General features: G+C 36.3%; 1 protein-coding gene across 1 annotated transcript in view; it reads left to right on the top strand.

Annotated features, from left to right (window-relative positions):
- The window catches only part of AGMO (alkylglycerol monooxygenase), a 333164-nt gene that overhangs the window by 103013 nt on the left and 205659 nt on the right, over window positions 1-24492 (top strand). The window contains exon 4 of the mRNA XM_021689765.1: window positions 16607-16710. Coding sequence (XP_021545440.1) covers window positions 16607-16710 — 104 coding nt within the window. The remainder of the gene's footprint in view (window positions 1-16606; window positions 16711-24492) is intronic.

Below are 24492 nucleotides of genomic sequence, written 5' to 3'. Positions count from 1 at the left end.
TCTTTCTTTCTTTCTTTCTTTCTTTCTTTCTTTCTTTCTTTCTTTCTGTTTTGTTAAAATACATCTAAATAAATAAATACTTTTGGTGAAAATTTTAAGACAGAAGCATAGATACTGTGAGCAAAAAACAATATTTTCAGTAAATTTAATTAACTGAAATAGAAATTTAAAATGTTAAGTTGATACACTAGAGAATATGGGTTATATTTTACTAAAACTTCTGGAGGTTTTTTTTTTTTAAGATTTTATTTACTTATTTGTCAGAGGGAGAGAGAGAGAGGGAGAGAACACAAGCAGAGGGAGGGGCAGGCAGAGGGAGAAGCAGGGTCTCCACTGAGGAGGGAGCCCAATGTGGGATTTGATCCCAGGACCCTGGGATCATGCCCTGAGTTGAAGGTAACACTTAACCAACTGAGCCACCCAGACATCCCACTTCTGGAGGTTTTTAAAGAAAAATTAAGCTTCCTAATTATGTAAATTAAGTTGGAAAAAGAGTTGAGGAAAAATTCGTTTAAGTGTCTGTGTCATAAAACTGTTGTAAAATATGAGAAAAGGGGCTTTTAAGATGTGATGCAGTGTTAAGGGGTCCTTTTTTATTCAAAACAAGTGATATTTGAATTCCACTTTTCCTTCCTTAAATGGAAAATTATTAAATTGCTTATATTTTTTAGACTTCACTTTGAGCATTAGAAATAGTTCCTAAAAATGCACATAAAATGAATTGTTAAATCAAATAGTACTTAATTTTTAAGTCAAATGCTATTTTAAACTGTCATTTTTCACTTTTTTAAAAAACCAATTAGTACTTTGTAAAAGTAAAAAATATATATCAAGGTCCATGATTTGAATTTGTTTTAAAGGAAGGCATACTATAACAATTATTTTGCATTGTTTATATATATATTTTAATAGAGAAAATTACTCTCTTAATATGCTAAACACCAGCCTTCTAGGAAATTATTATTTTAACATTTAGGCAGAGCTTCAACCCTAGCCTTTTCTGAGGTTTTAACCTGACTAATCTGGCCCCAGCTATATTGTTCTTTCCCTGATCTCCATTACAAGCAGTGTTTACACAACTAATCTGGTGCTAGTGGTTTCCTATTTTCCATTTTTTTTTTTCATATAAATGTCTTCATCTTCTCTGTCTAAAGAACACACTTTTCAAAGCAGGCATTATGCATCACTCACCTGGACGTTCCATGTCATGCAGAGCTATGGCCATTTACCAATTTCAGACTTCAGGAAAGAGTATGGGCTCTGAGACCAGAAAGGTCTAGATTTAAATTCTGGCTCTCCCACTTTGTAGTTATGATCTGTAAAAGTTTTTCCTCAATTTCCTCTTCTTTAAGATAGCAAGAAAATAAGAATTAACTCATTATTAAGATTAGCAAAGTTAATCTTAAAAACATGCCTAGCCCTCTAAACATTTTTGTTCTTCAATGTATGTTCTTTTACTTCTCTTCCTAACTACCTTCACCTCTCTTCATAACTGCTTGCAAGAATCTTTTTTTTTCTTTTTGTCTTTACTTCCCCTGCCTTTTTCTTTTTTCTTCTCTTCTCTTCTCTTCTCTTTTCTTTTTTTTTCTTTTCTTCCTTTTCCTTTCCTTTCCTTTCCCTTCCTTTCCTTTCCTTTCCTTTTCTTTTCTTTTTCTTTTTCTTTTTCTTTTCTTTTCTTTCTTTTTTTCTTAATGGTTTCTTTTTGTTGTCCCTAATTCAACAACAGCATACAAGACCTGGTAGAATTTTACTGACATTTGAAAAAGTCTTGGCAGTGACCTAGACAGAAACTAAAAAAAAAAACAAACAAAACACAACTTATACTTACTAGAGAAATCACTCATGGTTGTTAGGATAAATTTGAGATCTTATGCTTAATGGTTTTACTTGCAAAATATTGGATGTTTATTTCATTGAATAGTTCAAAGAATTAGGTCATTCGCTTAAAGAATGGATATAATAAGACCAAGGTGATAGGTCAAATCACCATGCGGTAAGTTGGTTTCACTGGATTTGGTGGCTTTGACTATATTTGTAACCTAAAGCAATCAAATGAGTAACTTCTTTATCTCAATCAGAATCCAACTCCATCTATAAAAAAGAAAAGCCCCCATTCTCTTCGCCTGATATTATGAATGTAGCCACATTTTTCTTCATGAAAAGCAATACCTTAAGTTGCTCATATTGATGGGAACATTGGGAACTCTAAATGACTTTGCCACAATCACATGGCTTCTGAATGTCTTGCTTCCATGATGTCACTTTTTTTTTTTCCCACTAAGAATCTCAGTGTTTCTTTAACACCTGTTTTATGTCATCTTATATAAATTCCTTTCATTTTACTTACATTGCAAAGTGTTCCCTTCTATTGCTCTACTCTCCATAGGGGTGGAGGTATAGCTGGAACATGTTATATGTGGAAATGACTTCTAAAAAAGCACACTGATGTTATTATTAACACAATTGATCACTAAGTTCTTATGTCTGGAAAAAGAAGGTCAAGACATTGTTAAACAGATCCAGATTCTACCATGCTATCGTGAAGATGAAATTTTGGTGAAAAGTTTTATGGTAGAGGAAATTTTGGATCTCTTTCAGCATTGGTTAGATAAATAGCATTAGAACCTGTAGGCTAACTTATCCATTTATCCTCTTTAATCCTACCATTTGGTGCCTCAGCTTCCAACCGCTAAGTTTTGAGTATTGTGGGAAAGGTTTCATTGGCATCACTTATTGCCATTAAAGCACTTCCCTTCTGAATGTTGGCTGCCAAAGTATGTGGTATCCTGTGGAGCAAGAGGATGAGGACATAGATTGCAGTGAGGCTGAACAGTTTGCACTTCCTAGCAGTGACACCAGACATCAATCTTTCCTAAAGACAGATGAGAACACATGAATATAAGAACTCTTTAAAAAACAAGCGAGGCATTATCCAACCAAAAAAAAAAAAAAAATTCCACCAAAGCATTTTCCCAGGAAGTTTCTCAAAGATGCAAATGCATTGAAATTACTTTACATTGTCATGTTGGTTGTTTCAAGAAACAAATTAAAAGAAGTCTCTATAAGGTAGATATTTATGAGGTTGAAATTCTTGATCGTATAGTGTTTGAGAATCATTTAATTGCACTTCAAAGTGTGTGTTGTATGTTTTACATGTGCACATCAGCTGGCCTTACAAAAGAATACTAATTTGGTCACAGTTAATCTGTTTCACATGGTCTGCAGCATCAAACGTGACATCATTATATGCAACACTAGGAGAATTTTTTTTTTTTTTTGGTCATTTGACAAGGTTTTAGACAAGTTGATCACAGAAAAGACAGAATTACTAGGAGAAATGTGTTAAGATCATTGTTTTGACCTATACTAATTTGTTGTGTTATCCAATAGATTTGTGGCTGCTCAAATTCACACTGCACTGCAAAGCTCAGAGTTCAAGGCAAGTTACTGTGGACTCATAGGTGTCAGACTCTACTGAGAAATGACCAATATGAGCTGTAGACATAGATAATATTTTGCTTCATGTCATTTTACCTTTAACCAATTTAAGTCATCTTCATTGCATGCAGAGTAACTTTAAAAATACTACGTTCTGATACTAATGGCATTATAAAATATTTCTAACAACTTGTATTTGAAATCATATTTAAATACAATGCTACTCCTAGAGAAGAGCATTTTTTTCCAATAAAAAATATGGTTCTTTGTATTTGACCAGTAAGATTAAGACCAGCTCACAGTACAACCACAAATATTTGGAATAACAGAAAAGAGGGAGAAAGGGGATGCAAGGAAGCTTTGACTGACTTCCTTTGGATTTTACTAACAAGTTGAGTAACACTACAAAAGAACCGCATGGATAGCCTTATGTGTTTTGGCCATTTTTTGGTTTTCTATTTGGGTAATTTAAAAATATTCAGGGAGTTTTGTGTAGCTATATTATTTTTTTGTTTTTGTTTTTATTGTTTGAGTCTTCTGAAAAGAAAATATGACAAAGTGATATATCACATTCTTATTCTCCCAGCCTCAAAAGTGTATCAAAAATATATATCTTCAAGTAGAGATTAATTTTGTGATGGGGTAAGTGCAATTATAAGCAAGTGGGATAGCTCTAGTGGTGACATTCTGCAAATGGTTAAGAAGTTGGAAAATGGCAATACAGGTAGATGAACTCCAAGTTTGATATTCTAACTTCAGGACCAGAGAGGCAGCAGTACACCATATGATAATATTTAATATATTTTGAGGAACTAGAGGAGAATGTCCTTTAGTATGAAAGCTATCTTCTTACTTTAGAATTTGACTATGTCAAATATAGTTTTTGTGTTTCTTCATGTGCTCTCCCCTATAATCTTTCTAAAAAGTCAGAAGTTTAAATAAAGAATATCTTACACTTTATTATTGACTTCACAAGTAATAATGTTCTTCTATATTAGCTTTGCCATTCAACATTTTTCTTCATATTTTCTTATATATATGAATGTTCCTATTAGTAATAAAACCAACTTGTAAGCCTGCTTGCTACAGTGTGTTAGAAGAAAATATCTCAAGCTTATGTGAAGTCATTTAAAAAATTTTATTTATACAGAAATATTGGTTTTTGTCCTGATTATATGCTAAGCCCTGCATAACTATCTCAAGAGAGGTCAAAAGGATACAAAAAGGCACTGAGATCTGCTTCTGCTTTGAGGTCTTTCCAGGCTATTCTCTCTCCTTGCCAAGATGATGGTGATACCATTAAGAAGGAAAGGACAACAGGGGACAGAAAACAAGACAATGAAATAGATTCGAAGCATAATATGTATGGAATTCCCCCCAAAGGAATTCAGACCCGGAAGTCAACAGAGACCTGTAGACTGAAGTATTTGGAAGCCATCAACTTTTGGATAAGTGGTTATTGAAATAATTTTAGGTAATAGCACACCATGAAAAACAATGAGTGTGAAGAGCAAACAAAAATGAGTTAGTCCCTTTAAATGGGTGAGTAAAGAAGAAGAGGTCAGGGAAATGCACCTGGCCTGAAAAAAAGAAAAAGAGAACAGGAAACAAGGGGAAAGGAAAGCCAAAGGAAGAGGTTTTCAAGATAGATGCAGTGATCAAATGTTTCAGAAAGTTCAAATAGAATGACACCTAAAAGAAGTCTAGTTTTGACAAGCAAGAGGCCAATAAGGATTTTGGAGAGAATTAAGTGATATTAAGAATGAGCTTACGAACAAATGGGAGGTAAGGAAGTAAATCAACTGCTCTTTTAAGATGTTTGAGGTAAAAACAAATTAAAGAAATGGAAGGTCAAGGGATAATGTTTTACAAAGTGGAAAGTTTTGTTATGATTGAAATTAGGGAGAAGGAATCAGTGTAAAGGGAAAGGGAAATTTTAAAAAGTATTGATTTTACTAATGAAAATACACATATTTAGCAAATACAGTAGTGTGACTTGTCTAGTGATTATTCAAATGAGCCAATTTTTTATAAACATGGGTTTAATCAAAAAAATATATTGGTGTCTACTATGCAAAGACACAATGAGGGGCTGCAGAAAATACAAAGATGAACAAATTAATCTCTCTCATTAAGAAGCCTATAAAATCGAAGAGGATGCAAAATAGTAGAGTATTTGTGATGTCAGAGGCCTAGGAATAATAAAGATTGTACAATAATTGTGGCCGGGAGGGCGAGAAAATGACATAGGCAGTGGTCCTTGAGAGACGAAGAATATTTTGACAGGTCCCGGAAAGATAGGGGACCCTGAAAGTGCTGAGGGTGTTCAAGCCCAGAGAATGGAGTGTACACAAGAAAAAGGGGGAGCTAAATATTTTTTCATGTAATAATCCTGTGTCACAAACTGTTACTCTTCTGATTTTACTTTAATCATTCCAAATATGTAAAAACCACTCTTTGTTGGCTGTACAAAGAAGGTTGTGGGCTGGATTTGGTCCATAAATTAATGCTGACCCTTAGACAAGATTGTGAGTATTCTAAGGATAGCATATCTTATACACAGATGTCACACAGTGACTATTTCCTGATTGTACTGAGGCACTGAGGCCTCAGACTAGGAAAGCAGGCAGGGATTCTGAAAGAAAGGAAGCAGGTGACACAGTAGATTGACGGGAAGCCCAAAGTGGAATCTCATTGGTGATGGCAGGGAGGAAAAAGGAATGATCAAAGGTACAAAAGTCATATTACAAGTTCAGAAACAAGAATTACAGGCAGAAAACAATGAATTCAGTTAAGAAATAGCATTTGGGTTTGAAAGTCATGTAGCAAGGGGGTCATGATTGGGGAATCTAAGAGGTAGACTATGAGGTTACCCCATTAGAATAGTAGGGGATATGCTCCCACATAACCACTCCCATCATTCAATGCCCAAAGGTCTAACAATATTACATGAACCTCTTTCTCCAGTATCAGTGGGACAAGGTAGTCCTTGGCATCCTCCCTTTTAAATCAGACATACATTCAGATTTAAGGAGTACTTTGAAGGGGACAGAGGAAAGGGCACAATAACTCATCAGAATAACAACATTTAGTTCCAAGATGTGTCAACACGTGGTAATAACAGAGTGAGGAACAGCAGTTCCAATATACAAAAGGAAATCTGTCAGGTATAGATTGTGTCCTCAAACACCAGTGCCAGTGCTAATCTATGTCAGAGTGGCATCATTCACAAAGGATAAACTGACTTGTTCCAGTTGGTACATTCAGTTTGGATTCAATCTGTCACCTTTGTTGGACACCATAGTATTTCCTGTATATCCAGTGGTACTGAAAATTTTCTAAAATAAAAACCATATTCATTTGCTATGACACAGTAAAAATTAGTTTGAAAACATAAAGGTGAATAGTAAGACAAATAGAAACCTCTTATTATTGGTGAAGAGATACTGGTAGGTTTTTGTTGTTGAAAAGTAATTTACATTTACTTATGGCGTTTATCAGCGAGAGAATGAAAACAGATTGCAACCACATTCTAACTAGTGGTTTCATGCCATTTTTCCTGGTTTCCTGTCTTTTCCTGACAACCCCTGGTTGCTTTGCTTTCCTATTCACTTCCTTATGTTGCTCTCTTTTTAAACTTTGGAGGTCATTTGTTCTTAGATTCTGTGACTTGTAGAGACAAATTATATAAATAATTGTTCCAAACATAATACAGCCAAAGTTCATTGTGTCTCACCACAGGCAAGCATGCTGCACAGAAGTGTCACAGAGAGCTTGCCAATCCTAGCTAACTATATTGACATAAAGAGAGCTCTTCTCCCATGATTTCTGCCCCCTGATTGTGCTAGTTGGGGTATTATGAATGCCAAGTATGTGTCATTAAATACTCTGGAAAATTTCTTGCTTTTAATCTATGAAAGTGTGTGCCTTTCTTAGAATCTGAATAAATTTTAAGAATCTCATATTAAAGTCACTAACTTCACCAAAACCCAAGTCATGACATTAAAGTGGCTGCTAACAACCAGGACCCTTGAGCATTAGAATTTGGTTTTATTCAATAGATAAGTAATTTTTCATGAGACATAAACATTGTCAAATTTGTAATTATTTTGAAATGTAATACTGTTAACTTTTATTTCAAAGGATTTTTACCTAATTCTGCCAACTTTTTCAGATAGGGATAGTTTCCTTATGGACATGGCTAATTTTCCACATAGGTTGGAAGGTACAGGAATCTCTCTTAACCAAAAATATCTCTTCATTGGCCTCTTACATTTCTGGAAATTTCAGTATGCATGCCAATTAAGGATATGTTAGTTCAATGATATGTTTTCTACTGAGTGAGGAAGAGCTCTTCCCATGCATCAGCAGTGATATAAATCAGGATTCTGTAACAGATTACTCAGTCCATGGCCTAGGGCCAGGGAAATATAAATTTGAACTGAAAGAAATCTAGGTGGTTCCTTAGTCTTGACCAATATCTACATACAAACCGACAAGGCGTAGAGGAATATAAATGGAGAATGATGCAGCTTAGAGAAAGAAAAGGGTACATTGAAATCAAACTGTTTTATTTATAGCATTACTTTCGGACAACCTTGCATATAACCTTGTAATAGAATGGACCGTCAAGTCATCAGAATGAAGTTAGGGATGACTCCTGGTGGCAGAGGAAAGAGAGGAAAAAGCCACAAATATGTTCTGGATTTCCTATAGCCATCTCTTCTAAGCAGTCATTTTGGAAGTTTAGCAATAATCAAATATATTATGTTGAGCTATGCTAGTTGGAGGTTGCATTTAGAAACATAGGTACCAGTTTGCTCAGTATACTATGAAATGCTTTCCCTATAGAAGTGAGTCTGTAGGAAGAACTGAGTACTGGAGAACATAGGTTTGTAGTAAGGTCAATGGCATTGGTGATGACCACATCACATTCATTTGTATTGAGAGCAAAAGTTACTAGTGAGGGTGTAGTGGAGTTAGTTCACTGAGTTATAACAAATTCCAGTGACTTAATGCAATAAAGATTTGTTTCTCACTCCCATCTTTGTTAAATATGGGTGAGTGGGGGCACCCTACTCCATGCCATCATTCAGACATCCAAGATCCTCCCATCTTTCCTTCGTCTTTGCATACAGAGCCCAGGGTACCAACATCCTCTACTGAATATTCTGTATATTGTTTGCAGTTGAAGGGGAACAGAGAGAGTGGAGGAGGCACAGCTGCTCTTTACCTCATCCCGAGGGGCAGTGGGGGTAGAAAATATAGTTTCTGCAACTAATAACAAAAATAGTTAATTAATAAGAATAGCACTCATTACTTACCTTAGGCAAATTATTAGATCGCATTGTGTCTCCATTTCCTCATCTATAAAGTGGAAACCATACAATTACCTATCTATCTTCTAGTGTAGCTGTAACATATGAATTAGTATATGTAAAGTGTTTAAATTTTGCCTGGTACATGCTAAGCACTTTTATGTGCTTATAATCATTGCTGTTAATACTATTTATATTTGTATTATAACTATTATCACTCAAGCTCATCTTTGAGTAAAAACAGGGAGGGACTTTTATGACAATTCTAACCATTGAGTCGAGTAGGCAATGATCAAAAGTTGAATTGTATGAGATACTGTGAAATCTCATTTCCTGGGGCATTTTGAGAATAGAAAATAAAAGAAGATAGGAAAGTGGTCAGTCACTCAAACAGAGGGAAGGTAATGTCTTCTTACATTCTACAAAAGCCCTGTATAATCTTTAAAAAGGTTTTGTAAAACTTCAACTATAAAGTGATGCAGAACATGTGCAATTTACACAGAATTATATTTATTTTAAGGTGTGTAAGACTTTCCTGGACCAGTCAATCCTTTCTATATCTTTTTTAAAAATTTCTATTTGGTTTCAGGTTCTTTGAAATATTTTTTTTTCTATTTTGTGCTTTTATCTAGTAGAATACCTAAACAAATATTTGTACGTAGTAGAGATTTAATAGATTAGTGCTAAGTAAGTATTTTTAAAAATCTACAATTAAAATGTAATCTTATTAAATTTAATCTTAATTCTTAGACTTTCCCGAAAGGATTTAAAAGAATACAACTGACACAAATGTGGACGTATCAAAATTCTAAAATTTTAAAATTACATTTGTTATTTGTAAAATATGCAAGTGAATGTGGTAGGTGGTGGTAACATACTTATCAGTATGATTTTAAATAATTTTACCATTTTGTTCAAATAACTCAATAATAAGCATTACATTATATTTTGCTTATGCATTGTATAGAAACAAGTTTGGATTGGAAAAATAATGTAAATTCTTATGGATTTTTTTTTTTTTACTTCATACTGAAAAGCTGTATCTGCTTCTTTTTTGCTTGGTTAAATTTTAAAAGAATATAAACATATAAATGGAGAACTCTCATTCTAGAACTCTACATGATAGAATTTAAAAGCTTCCATTTGAATATACATTTTTTAAGAAGTATTAACGTTTCAATTCCTAGAAAGATTAAAGTGACTATTTAGTGTTTGTGAGAGTTTTAGTGCCATCATGTTACTTTCTCTAAAGAAATTATTTAATATCTAAATGTTGCCAAACATTCAGATAAGAAGAGAAAAATTTGGTCAGTTCTACATATGAACAGTTTCTGTGATGCTGAACATCTGGATATATGCAAAACATGTTAAACAAAAATGTGGAGGTCCAGCCAACTTGTCACTTTTATTCTCATTGATTTGACATTTTTGGATATATTTAATAATTTGTGTTTTGATACTAAGTGGGCAAAGGACAGATTAGAATAAAATGCTACAAAGAATATCAGTCTCATTGAATGAATTGGTATTTTCATCAATTTTATCATCACAATTTCATTTGCTGCTATAGGAAGTGGGTGAAGTTGTGTTCATAAAATTGATGATGTTGGTAATTAATTCAGTGAATGGAGACTAGGAAAGTAACTGAGGGCATGTTCATTGTTATTCACTAGCTATTATATTTTCATTAGACTTTAGTTTAATAGCTTGAGTCTGCTTCTAACTTTCTATTTTCTTAGCTCAATAAATTTCTTGAAATCATTTATCAATCATGTTTATTTATTGGGAAGAGATCAAACTTTTAAAGGATTCACTTATGTCTCGTATATTCAAATTCAAGGTGACAATTGTTTTCATTTTAAAAATGGAAAAGGTCAGTGTTTTATAGTGTTAGATTTCTTGTTAAAGGGGATAGGCTATTGTTCCTATCCAACATCATCTTTTAAGAGTGCATTTTGAACTCCTGAATGTCCTTTACTTATTGGAAATTATCATCTGAGGCCCAGAAAATACTTGGACCCAGTTACTACCATTTCTGAAGGAGAAAAAAAAAAAATCCAAGATGGGTGTGAATATATTAAGTAAATCATTGGTGAAAGGGGGGGGGGGGGATCCTTTCTCTTATTTAATGAAACAATTGTTCCCTTCACCCTTTCTATTTCATTTTTATCATTTATAAAATCAAAAATTTAAACTAAGCAATTCCGCAAGACTGTTTGCAGTTCTCATGTTCCACAATCAACACAATATGCTAAAAGTTGCATAAAGTGTTACTATCACCCCTTTATTGGTGCCAAGCATCACTAACATTTTACAAAATGCTGGTTACATTTCTGCCTTCATAACTTGAGGGCTTTCCAAATTATAAGTGAAGACAACATCATCACCCCCCCAAGGATGCCCCAAGACTTTCTGGCCTGTCCACTAATGAAGATTAAATAGCTATCCTCTACCTGTGAAAATTTCTAATAGACCTATGCTTATGTCTCAGATTAACCTACAGGGTTATTGTCTGCATCCATAGGTGACAAGACACTTATTTAGACAAGAGACTTATTTAGATACATTTTAAATGTATAACACACATAGACTCCGTTAGCTTCTAGACACAAATTTCTCATCATGCTGAAAATTTTCTCCAAAGTAACCTCTGTTCTTTGTTATATATGCTAAAAATGTCTTTTATAAAGCTCTCAAGTATTTATATTGAGTTTCATCAAAATTAAAACTTTTGTTCTTCATAAGATACTGTTAAAAAATGAAGTCAAGCCATAGCGTAAGTGAAAATGTGTGCAAATCACATAGCTAATAAAGGACTTGTATGAAGAATATATGAGATTTCCAAAAGCTCAATAATAAGAAAACAACTCAACTAAAATATGGGCACAATTTTGAATAGAGAGTTCAAAGAAGATATACAGATGGCAACAGATGGCAAATAATCACATGGAAGGATAACCATAGTCATTAGCCATATGTCAATGAAAATTAAAACTTCAATGTGATATAATTACATAGCTATTAGAATGCTATGAAATAAATGAATTAAAAATAAAACTAATAATGCCAAGTGTTGCCAGAGATATGGAGCAGATGTAACTCTCATACACTCCTGGTGGTAGTACAAACAGGCACAGCCACTTTGGAAAATGGTTGGACAGTTTCTTTACAAGGTAAATGTAAATATGCTATACAGCTCAGTAATCTCACTTCTAGATATTTGCCCAAGTGAAATGAAACTTATGATAAGAGAAAAACTGTATGAGAATATTTATAGGTTCTTTATTGGTAATTTCCCTGAACTGGAAGCAACTAAACTGTTCTTCAATTACTGAATGAATAAAAACAAAACAAAAAGTGTGATGTGACCATAAAAATGGAATACTACTAAGCAAGAAAAAGGAATAAACTACTGATAAATACAGCAAAATGGAGAAATCTATAATGCATTATGCTAAGTGAAAGAAACCAGACTCAAAAGGCTAACTACTATGTAATTCATTTATATGACATTTTCAAAAGGGCAAAACTATCGGAAAGAATTCAAATCAGTGGATGTAAGAGACTGGGAGAATGAGGCCAAGGGGGATTGACTACTGTATTACCTACTTCTTTCTGACACATTAGTGGCTTATCTCACAGTCTCTGTGGGTCTGGAATCTGGGCACAGCTTAGTTGAGTGCTCCTGGCTCAAGATCTTTTAAGAGGTTGTAGTTAAGCAGTTAAGCTGCCTACTCGTTGCAGTGTTATATGAAGGATCAGCTGGAGGTAGATCTGCTTCCAAATTCACTTACATGGTTATTGGCAGGATTAAGTTCCTTGTGGAGTTTGAGCTGAGGTGCTTAGTTCCTCACTGGTTAGCTTGAGGCCTCTCCTAATTCCTTGCCATATATGCTTTTCACAACAGTTCACAACATGGTGGCTGACTTTCCTCAGACAGAGCATTTGAGAGTATGAGAGAGAGCACCCAAGACATAAGCCTCTGTCTTTTTATAACCTAATGTTGAAGTGATATCCCATTACCTTGCCCAAAATTATGTTCATTAGAAGGGAATTATTAAATCCAGCCCCAAATCAAGGGGAGGGATTATATAAGAGATGAACATCCAAAAGGGCACGGAATCATTGGGGGCCGTCTTAGAAACTACTTCCATAGGCAATCCTCTGGATCCCAGTGATTCATTTTTCTCCTACTTCAAAATACCCTCACCTCTCCCAAGATCCCAAGAGTTTCATCCCATTACATTATCAGTTCAAAGTCCAGAATCTTATCATCTTATCAGGGAGCCATGTTAGAGTCTACTTGCCCTGACCACAAAGTGCAATGAGGAATTTTGGGGGTTGGTCAAAAATTTCCTGTACCTTGATTGCGATTACACAGCTGTATTTGTTTGGCAAAAACTCATATTACCAAGTACAAAAAAGGGATGGATTTCACTGTATGTAAGTCATACTTTAATTTAAAAAAATAGAAGAAGTTAACAAACTGAAAAATATAACATACGCACAAACACACATATTACATTAAATTTTGGCCAAATTGAATGACTGGTCAATGTATTAGTAAAATATATTTATACAAATCTTTATTTTAACACTGGAAAACAGCATAAATGTTTCTAATTATATCACTGAAAAACCATAATAACATACCATATGTTTATATAATCCATAATTCTCTTGTAGGAAAATAAAATTGTTACAGACTACAACTTATAATTACATTAGTTCTTTGATAGAAAGACGTTTATTTTTAAAAAACCATTTTTTCCTCTCTAATATTTGTTTTTATTCCTTAGAACAGATAATTAAATTCAAATATTAGGGGAAATGAACGTATTTATAAATGCACTATTAATTTTTCATTTTGTTTACAAAGGAACTATTGAAACAATTTTCTATAAAATGCAGTTGTATAACCACTTTGAGAATGATTTACTTCAAGTAAGGTGCATAAACTGTGGGAAAAAAATCTTATATTTTTTCTTGTTTTTCCTTGTTCTGAAAAGTGACAGAGGTAAGGCAGTAGGATCCAGTTACTGTACCCTGTTTATACAGCTGTACTTCATTGAACGAAGGCTTGTGTTACACACAGTTTGTGATAGGAAGTAAATGCTTTTAAAACAACTAAAGAGATGGGTCTTTAACCTCCACCTTTGTGGATTCTTTGTTCCACCATTTAGCTTCTGTGGAAGTTATAGGAAGTAATTTAAATATATGTTATTACTCTCTAATTGGACCTCATCTGATTAGCTCATCCCCTTCTGAACTCATAACATAGATACATTATGATGAGTTTTTAAAGCAAATCCTGAAAAGTCCAACAAAATGGACAATGATTTTTTTTTGTAATGAAGTTTATAAGTAATAGGTTCTGAAATGTTTAATAATGGGTATGTTTTAAAGAGAAAATCGTGTTTGGATTATTTCAGGGTCTCACTCTGTAAGGAGTTTTAAAAGACTTAGGAGATTCACCAAGTTTATTACCTCTTAATAAACTTTCACACAATAGTGCCACAGGATTCTTGGTTTATCTCTTATTTGTAGCTGTATAAACTAGCCAATCAACCAGAGATTAAGGTTCTAGGTTATTTCAAGGATTATACCTGGGAAGTTAGAGGTCATTATGGTCAAGTAGTTTCCATTTGTATAAGAGCAGTTTCCTTAATTGCTTGGGTAAAAATATAGGGTCATTATAAGGAATGATTAAAATGTCAACCAGTTAGGATCTCAGTTACATATAAACTTATGGCTTATGAAAATACTTGCCACCCCTTGAAAATATATAACTTTAATAATAATGACTTCTGATGGGTCCCTCTATTCATAATTCTGTTCATAATCTTTCCATTTTCACATAAGTCCTTCTTACATCTGAGCTATCATTTATTTATTTTTTAAAGATTTATTTATTCATTTGAGAGAGTGAGAATGAGAGAGAGTACATGAGAGGGGGGAGCGTCAGAGGGAGAAGCAGGCTCCCCGCTGATCAGGGAGCCCGATGCGAGACTCGATCCAGGGACTCCAGGATCATGACCCGAGCCGAAGGCAGTTGCTCAACCGAGTCACCCAGGCGCCCTGAGCTATCATTTATTTACCAAAATTCTTTTGCATATTTTGTTTGGTAACTCCCTATATAGATTGTCCAGAGAGTTTTTCATTTCCTAAATGAATGGCAGAGAAGGCACCCAGATTGGTGGGGGAAGGAGTTTATTTATTTATTTATTTTTATATCTATATACATTTATATATTTATATCTCCATAATTTTCATAAAATCCTCTAACAAATTTTATTCTGCCAAGTGCTAGGTATTTTAACTACTAGTATATGGCAACTGTGAAGACCAGTAACCAGGCACCTGTGTAGCTCAGTTTGTTAAGTGCCTGACTACTGATTTCGGTTCAGGTCATGATCTCAGGGTCATTAGATCAAGCCCTGAGTTAGGCTCCATGCTGGATGTGGAGCATACTTAAGAGTCTTTCTCTCCCTTTCCCTCTGTCCTTCCCCCTTCCTCCTCCCCCAACTCATGTGCACCTGTATCCACACTCTCTCTTAAAAAAAAAAAGACCAATAACCCATCCAGTATTTCCACTCTCAGGGTCACTGTTCAGTCCACATGCATGCAAGACTAAAAGATTTGATTTCTAATCTGTACTGCCAGGGATACAGAGATCATACCACACAGTTAATTCTGTCTCCTATATCTGTAGCAAATAACGTAATTATAGTTAGTGTAGCTAAGAACGTACTTTCTTTTAACTGAATAGACTACAGTGTGGTTTCTGTAATTCTGATAAGAAAAAAATATTCACAGAATGAAAAATGTGGGTTTGTTCTATCTACTTAGGAGGTCATTATAGTGGCATATTGTAGAAAAAAACAAACAACTATCCCTTTGGGATATAAATGAATTTCAAGGCAGTATGTGGGCAATCTGCATAATACTTGATGAAAATAAACAACTTACATTTCCTTTTTTTTATTGTAAGGATGAACAGCAATTATGTGGGAGAATTTCAGAAATGGTAGTGTTTGCGTAAGGTACAGGAAGAGCTGTATGTATTAGCTAATATATTTCTGTAAATAAAAATGAAATGTTGGGGCACCTGGGTGGCTCAGCCATTAAGTATTTGCCTTTGGCTCAGGTAATGATCCTGGGGTCCTGGGATAGAGCCCTGCATCGGGCTCCCTGCGTGGCAGGAAGCCTGCTTCTCCCTCTCCCACTCCCCGTGCTTGTGTTCCTGCTCTTGCTGTCTCTCTCTGTCAAATAAATAAATAAAATCTAAAAAATGAAATGTTAAGTCTTAGAACCAAATATTATTCTGCTTTGCCTTTTATTCCAATAGACAGATTTTAAAGCCATCTTAAAAAGCCATCAGGAAGGAATTTTATGTAATATTTCATTCCAGAATTTATGTACCAATTTCTCCCATCACATTATTCTTTAATTATAAATATATTATCACATACTGAAAAATCATCACTATCCATTGACTGTATTGTTACAACATTGACAGTAAGCTTTTATGATTTGTCATATTATAATAATACATTAGCAAGTATAAATTTTGGAAGTCATTTTAGCTTGCTGGAGGCATTTAATTATATCATATACACTATATGTACTTATTTGCTATGTTTCAGTTTTCTTATTTGTTTGTAATTTATACTCTCGCTGTTTCCAAAAGTCATTTGAAGCAGCTTATTTTAATTATAATTATATTGGCTATGTTTTTCAGAGATGTTCCAGATTTTTTTCCTCACTTAACAAGAGCAGCATACATAAGTGAAAATGCAAGTTGCTTTGTTCTTATTCTCACGGCTCATTTCAAATTATGTGTTTTGCAGAGGTTAATATCATGTGGGCTGGACACCAAACCCACCACAGTTCTGAAGACTATAACTTATCCACAGCACTGAGACAATCTGTTTTCCAAATATATACTTCCTGGGTAAGTTGTATAAAATTGGATAAATGTGATAATATAATACATTTTTTAAAGTCTCAATTGTTTCTATTTCCTCTAAGTAAACTAAAGAAAGTGTCTTAGTAAAACACTTTAGTTTTTAGTTTTCTCCTTCTATAAGGTAAGACACATAAGAAGCAAGTGATGTTTTGTAATGGTAGACTTTTTTTTTTATTCTTGTGTTAATCCCCATACATTACATCATTAGTTTTAGATGAAGTGTTCCATGATTCATTGTTTGTGCATAACACCCAGTGCTCCATGCAGAATGTGCCCTCCTCAATACCCACCACCAGGCTAACCCATCCTCCCACCCCCCTCCCCTCTAGAACCCTCAGTTTGTTTTTCAGAGTCCATCGTCTCTCATGGTTCGTCTACCCCTCCGATTTTCCCCCGCTTCATTCTTCCCCTCCCGCTACCTTCTTCTTCTTCTTCTTTTTTTCTTAACATATATTGCATTATTTGTTTCAGAGGTACAGATCTGAGATTCAACAGTCTTGCACAATTCAAAGCGCTTACCAGAGCACATACCCTCCCCAGTGTCTATCACCCAGTCACCCCATCCCTCCCACCCCACCCCCCACTCCAGCAACCCTCAGTTTGTTTCCTGAGATTAAGAATTCCTCATATCAGTGAGATCATATGATACATGTCTTTCTCTGTTTGACTTATTTCACTCAACATAATACCCTCCAGTTCCATCCACATCATTGCAAATGGCAAGATCTCATTCCTTTTGATGGCTGCATAATATTCCATTGTATATATATACCACTTCTTCTTTATCCATTCATCTGTTGATGGACATCTTGGCTCTTTCCACAGTTTGGCTATTGTGGACATTGCTGCTATAAACATCGGGGTGCACGTACCCCTTCAGATCCCTACTTTTGTATCTTTGGGGTAAATACCCAGTAGTGCAATTGCTGGATCATATGGTAGCTCTGTTTTCAACTTTTTGAGGAACCTCCATACAGTTTTCCAGAGTGGCTGCACCAGCTTGCATTCCCAACAACAGTGTAGGAGGGTTCCCCTTTCTCCGCATCCCCGCCAACATCTGTCGTTTCCTGACTTGTTAATTTTAGCCATTCTGACTGGTGTGAGGTGGTATCTCATTGAGGTTTTGATTTGGATTTCCCTGATACCGAGCGATATTGAGCACTTTTTCATGTGTCTGTTGGCCATTTGGATGTCTTCTTTGGAAAAATGTCTGTTCATGTCTTCTGCCCATTTCTTGATTGGATTCTTTGTTCTTTGGGTGTTGAGTTTGATGAGTTCTTTATAGATTTTGGATACTAGCCCTTTATCTGATATGTCATTTGCAAATATCTTCTCCCATTCTGTCGGTTGTCTTTTGGTTTTGTTGACTGTTTCCTTTGCTTTGCAAAAGCTTTTTATCTTGATGAAGTCCCAAGAGTTCATTTTTGCCCTTGCTTCCCTTGCCTTTGGCGATGTTTCTAGGAAGAAGTTGCTTCGGCTGAGGTCGAAGAGGTTGCTGCCTGAGTTCTCCTTTAGGATTTTGATGGACTCCTGTCTCACATTGAGGTCTTTCAACCATTTGGAGTCTATTTTTGTGTGTGGTGTAAGGAAATGGTCCAGTTTCATTCTTCTGCATGTGGCTGTCCAATTTTCCCAACACCATTTGTTGAAGAGACTGTCTTTGTTCCATTGGACATTCTTTCCTGCTTTGTCAAAGATGAGTTGACCATAAAGTTGAGGGTCCATTTCTGGGCTCTCTATTCTGTTCCATTGATCTATGTGTCTGTTTTTGTGCCAGTGCCATGCTGTCTTGATGATGACAGCTTTGTAATAGAGCTGGAAGTCCGGAATTGTGATGCCGCCGGCTTTGCTTTTCTTTTTCAACATTCCTCTGGCTATGCGGGGTCTTTTCTGGTTCCATACAAATTTTAGGATTATTTGTTCCATTTCTTTGAAAAAAGTGGATGGTATTTTGATGGGGATTGCATTGAATGTGTAGATTGCTCTAGGTAGCATTGACATCTTCACAATATTTGTTCTTCCAATCCATGAGCATGGAATGTTTTTCCATTTCTTTGTGTCTGCCTCAATTTCTTTCATGAGTATTTTATAGTTTTCTGAGTACAGATTCTTTGTCTCTTTGGTTAGATTTATTCCTAGGTATCTTATGGTTTTGGGTGCAATTGTGAATGGGATCAACTCCTTAATTTCTCTTTCTTCTATCTTGTTGTTGGTGTATAGGAATGCCACTGACTTCTGTGCATTGATTTTATATCCTGCCACTTTACTGAATTCCTGTATGAGTTCTAGCAGTTTTGGGGTGGAGTCTTTGGGGTTTTCCACATAAAGTATCATATCATCTGCAAAGAGTGAGAGTTTGACTTCTTTGCCAATTTGGATGCCTTTGATTTCTTTTTGTTGTCTGATTGCTGTGGCTAGGACTTCCAATACTATGTTGAATAGCAGTGGTGATAGTGGACATCCCTGCCGCGTTCCTAACCTTAGGGGGAAAGCTCTCAGTTTTTCCCCATTGAGAATGATATTCGCTGTAGGTTTTTCATAGATGGCTTTTATGATATTGAGGTATGTACCCTCTATGCCTATACTCTGAAGAGTTTTGATCAAGAAAGATGCTGTACTTTGTCAAAAGCTTTTTCTGCATCTATTGAGAGGATCATATGATTCTTGTTCTTTCTTTTGTTAATGTACTGTATCACATTGATTGATTTGCGGATGTTGAACCAACCTTGCAGCCCAGGGATAAATCCCACTTGGTCGTGGTGAATAATCCTTTTAATGTACTGTTGGATCCTATTGGCTAGTATTTTGGTGAGAATGTTTGCATCCATGTTCATCAGGGATATTGGTCTGTAATTCTCCTTTTTGATGGGGTCTTTGTCTGGTTTTGGGATCAAGGTAATGCTGGCCTCATAAAATGAGTTTGGAAGTTTTCCTTCCATTTCTATTTTTTGGAACAGTTTCAGAAGAATAGGTATTAATTCTTCTTGAAATGTTTGGTAAAATTCCCCTGGGAAGCCATCTGGCCCTGGGCTTTTGTTTTTTGGGAGATTTTTGATGACTGCTTCAATTTCCTTAGTGGTTATAGGTCTGTTCAGGTTTTCTAGCTCTTCCTGGTTCAGTTTTGGTAGTTGATACCTCTCTAGGAATGCCTCCATTTCTTCCAGGTTATCTAATTTGCTGGCATAGAGTTGCTCATAATATGTTCTTATAATTGTTTGTATTTCTTTGGTGTGGGTTGTGATCTCTCCTCCTTCATTCATGATTTTGTTGATTTGGGTCATTTCTCTTCTCTTTTTGATAAGTCTGGCCAGGGGTTTATCAATCTTGTTAATTCTTTCAAAGAACCAGCTCCTAGTTTCGTTGATCGGTTCTACTGTTCTTTTAGTTTCTATTTCATTGATTTCTGCTCTGATCTTTATTATTTCTCTTCTCCTGCTGGGTTTAGGCTTTATTTGCTGTTGTTTCTCCAGCTCCTTTAGGTGTAGGGTTAGGTTGTGTACTTGAGACCTTTCTTGTTTCTTGAGAAAGGCTTGTATCGCTATATACTTTCCTTTTAGGACTGCCTTTGCTGCATCCCAAAGATTTTGAATAGTTGTGTTTTCATTTTCATTGGTTTCCATGTATTTTTTAAATTCTTCTTTAATTTCCTGGTTGACCCATTCATTCTTCAGTAGGATGCTCTTTAGCCTCCATGTATTTGAGTTCTTTCCGACTTTCCTCTTGTGATTGAGTTCTAGTTTCAAAGCATTGTGGTCTGAAAATAGGCAGGGAATGATCCCAATCTTTTGGTACCGATTGAGACCTGATTTATGACCTAGGATGTGATCGATTCTGGAGAATGTTCCATGGGCACTAGAGAAGAATGTGTATTCTGTTGCTTTGGGGTGGAATGTTCTGAATATGTCTGTGAAGTCCATTTGGTCCAGTGTGTCGTTTAAAGTCTTTATTTCCTTGTTGATCTTTTGCTTAGACGATCTGTCCATTTCAGTGAGGGGGGTGTTAAAGTCCCCCACTATTATTGTATTGTTGTCGATGTGTTTCTTTGCTTTTGTTATTAATTGCCTTATATAATTGGCTGCTCCCATGTTAGGGGCATAGATATTTACAATTGTTAGATCTTCTTGTTGGATAGATCCTTTAAGTAGGATATAATGTCCTTCCTCATCTCTTATTACAGTCTTTGGTTTAAAATCTAATTGTCTGATATAAGGATTGCCACCCCAGCTTTCTTTTGGTGTCCATTAGCATGGTAAATGGTTTTCCACCCCCTCACTTTTTTTTTTTTTTAAAGATTTTATTTATTTATTTGAGAGAGAGAGAGAATGAGAGACAGAGAACGTGAGAGGGAGAAGGGTCAGAGGGAGAAGCAGACTCCCCGCCGAGCAGGGAGCCCGATGCGGGACTCGATCCCAGGACTCCGGGATCATGACCTGAGCCGAAGGCAGTGGCTTAACCATCTGAGCCACCCAGGCGCCCCCTCACTTTCAATCTGGGGGTGTCTTTGGTTCTAAAATGAGTCTCTTGCAGACAGCATATCGATGGGTCTTGTTTTTTATTCCAGTCTGATAGCCTGTGTCTTTTCATTGGGGCATTGAGCCCATTTACATTCAGGGTAACTATTGAAAGATAGGAATTTAGTGCCATTGTATTGCCTGTAAGGTGACTGTTACCGTATATTGTCTGTGTTCCTTTCTGGTCTATGTTGCTTTTAGGCTCTCTCTTTGCTTAGAGGACCCCTTTCAAGATTTCCTGTAGGGCTGGTTTTGTGTTTGCAAATTCCTTTAGTTTTTGTTTGTCCTGGAAGCTTTTTATCTCTCCTTCAATTTTCAGTGACAGCCTACTTGGATATAGTATTCTTGGCTGCATATTTTTCTCATTTAGTGCTCTGAATTTATCCTGCCAGTCCTTTCTGGCCTGCCAGGTCTCTGTGGATAGGTCTGTTGCCAATCTAATGTTTCTACCCTTGTAGGTTACATATCTCTTCTCCCGAGCTGCTTTCAGGATTTTCTCTTTGTCTATGAGACTCGTAAGTTTTACTATTAGATGTCGGGGTGTTGACCTATTTTTATTGATTTTGAGAGGGGTTGTCTGTGCTTCCTGGCTTTTGATGCCTGTTTCCTTCCCCAAATTAGGGAAGTTCTCTGCTATAATTTGCTCCAGTATACCTTCTGCCCCTCTCTCTCTTTCTTCTTCTTCTGGGATCCCAATTATTCTAATGTTGTTTCATCTTATGGTATCGCTTATCTCTCGAATTCTGCCCTCGTGATCCAGTAGTTGTTTATCTCTCTTTTTCTCAGCTTCTTTATTTTCCATCATTTCATCTTCTATATTACTGATTCTCTCTTCTGCCTCATTTATTCTAGCAGCTAGCGCCCCCATTTTTGATTGCACCTCATTAATAGCCTTTTTGATTTCTACTTGGTTGGATTTTAGTTCTTTTACTTCTCCAGAAAGGGTTTCTCTAATAACTTCCATATTTTTTTCAAGCCCAGCTAGTATCTTTAAAGTGATGATTCTGAACTCTAGATCTGACATCGTACTAATGTCCATATTGAGTAGGTCCCTGGCAGTCGGTACTACCTCTTGTTCTTTTTGTTGAGGTGATTTTTTCCATCTTGTCATTTTGTGCAGAGGAGAATAGATTAATGAGAGAACAAAATGCTAGCAGAGTAACAACGTCCCCAGAAAATATACTCTAAACAAATCAGAAAAGACCTGAAGCAGTGGGAAAAGAAAGGGAAAGAGAGAAAAAAGAAAAAGAAAAAAAAGAAAAAGAAAAAGATAAAGATAAAAACAAAAACAAACAAAACAACAACAACAACAAAAAACCAGAATGTGATCAAATATGATCAGGCTGGTATATAGATCAGTGCCACACACTAGATTTGGGGTGTATTTTGGTCTTTTAGAAGAAAGTGCCTCCCAAAATTTTAAAGAAAGAAAAACTTATATATGTACAAAAATAAGGGTTGATATGATGAAGGGATGGAATATGACTGTAAAGATGGAAATTATGAAAAATTTTATAAAAGGAATTGATAAGAAGTTGTTTGAAAAAAGAAAGAAGAGGATTTAAAAAAAGAAAAAAGGAAAAAAAAGGGAGAGGATGTGATCAGGCAGGGGAATAGAAAACACCATATACTAGAGATTTAGGGTATATTTTAATCTGTTAGAAGAAACTATCTCAAAATTTTAAAGAGAGAACAACTTATATATATAAGCCAAAAATACGGGTAACTACTATGAAGGGATAGAATATGACTCTAAAAATGAAAAATAAAAATGTTTTTTTTAAAAAAAGGGATTGATAAGATGTTGGTTGAAAAAGGGAAAAAGAAAAATTCAAAAAGAAAAAAAAAGAAAAAAAGACAGTTAAAAAAGAAATTAACTTTGAAAGACTAAAGAATCATGGTAAAAAAGCCAAGAATTCTATGTGCATTATTCCCCTAGCGCTGGAGTTCTGCCGTTCTCATTGATCGGTAAACTTGGTCTTGGCTGGCTGTTCTCGCTGATCTTCTGGGGAGGGGCTTGTTGCCATGGTTTCCAAATGTCTCTGCCGGAGGCGGAATTGCCCCACCCTTGCCCCCTCCCAGCTAAGTAATCTGCTCGGGTTTGCTCTCCGGGGCTTTTGTTCCCTGCGCGCTTTCCGTACAGCTTTGGTGGCCAAGAGTGAAAATGGCGGCCTCCCAATCTCCGCCGCGGAGGAGCCGAGAACTCGGGGCCCCACTTCTCAGTGAGCCCCCAGAGAAAAGCCGTCAGTCACTCCCGTCTCCCCGGTCTCCGGCCGCACTCCGTGCTCACCCGGCCTGTGACCGCGCGTTTCTATCTCTGGCACCCGACCCCGGGTGGAGTCTCCAAACCCAGCAGATCCCTGCGGTGCACTCCCGCGCGGCTCCTCCCGGGGGAGGAAGGTGAGTCTCCCCGGATCTGCCGCTTGTTGGGTCCCTGCTGGAGGAGCAGTGGCCCGACTGTGCCGCGGATCACGGTTTATGGCAACCCCGAGCTGAGAGCCCGTGCCTGGGCTCCGCCTCTGCAGCCGGCTTCCCTGCTCCGATACCTGGGAGCTCTGCCACACTCAGGCACCCCCGGTCTTTCTGTGACCCCAAGGGTCCTGAGACCACACTGTCCCGGAGGGTTTCACTCCCCGCTTAGCCACCAGAGTGACGTCCCTCGGCGGAGCAGACTTTTAAAAGTTCCGATTTTGTGCTCCGCGGCTCTATCCCTTGCCAGAAGCGGCCGATGGAGGTCCCTCCCCCGCCGTCTATCCTCCCGAATATCGCCTCAGATTGACTTCTCCGCACATCCTACCTTCCAGAAAGTGGTCGCTTTTCTGATGAGAGAGTTGTTGCTCTTCTTTTCTTCGATCTCCTGTTGAGTTTGTAGGTGTTCAGAATGGTTTGATCCCTATCCAGCTGAATTCCTGAGAGGAGACGAAATCCAGGTCTCCTACTCCTCTGCCATCTTGCTCCGCCCCCTGTAATGGTAGACTTTTGTTTGATAAAACAAAGCAAAGCAAAACAACAAAAAACAACTTCACCTTGAGGTATAAAGCAAGGTGAGACATGATTGGGTGTCTATTTTTTTTATTTACTATAACTAATGAAAGTGATATATAGACAATGTATCTCAGTTCAAATATATGCAAACAAAGATTTCATTTGAAACTTTTAAAAGCAGTTTTTAAAAATTCGATTCCCATTTCTGCATGCCCAAGTGAAATCTACTTAAATTCTTTGCTTTTCATTTACGTATTAGAGCAGTTAATAT

This window comes from Neomonachus schauinslandi, chromosome 12 (assembly GCF_002201575.2).
Source record: "Neomonachus schauinslandi chromosome 12, ASM220157v2, whole genome shotgun sequence".
NCBI classification, from domain to species: Eukaryota; Metazoa; Chordata; class Mammalia; order Carnivora; family Phocidae; genus Neomonachus; species Neomonachus schauinslandi.
Note: the sequence above shows the minus strand (reverse complement) of the source record. Positions and strands in the feature narration are given on the sequence as shown.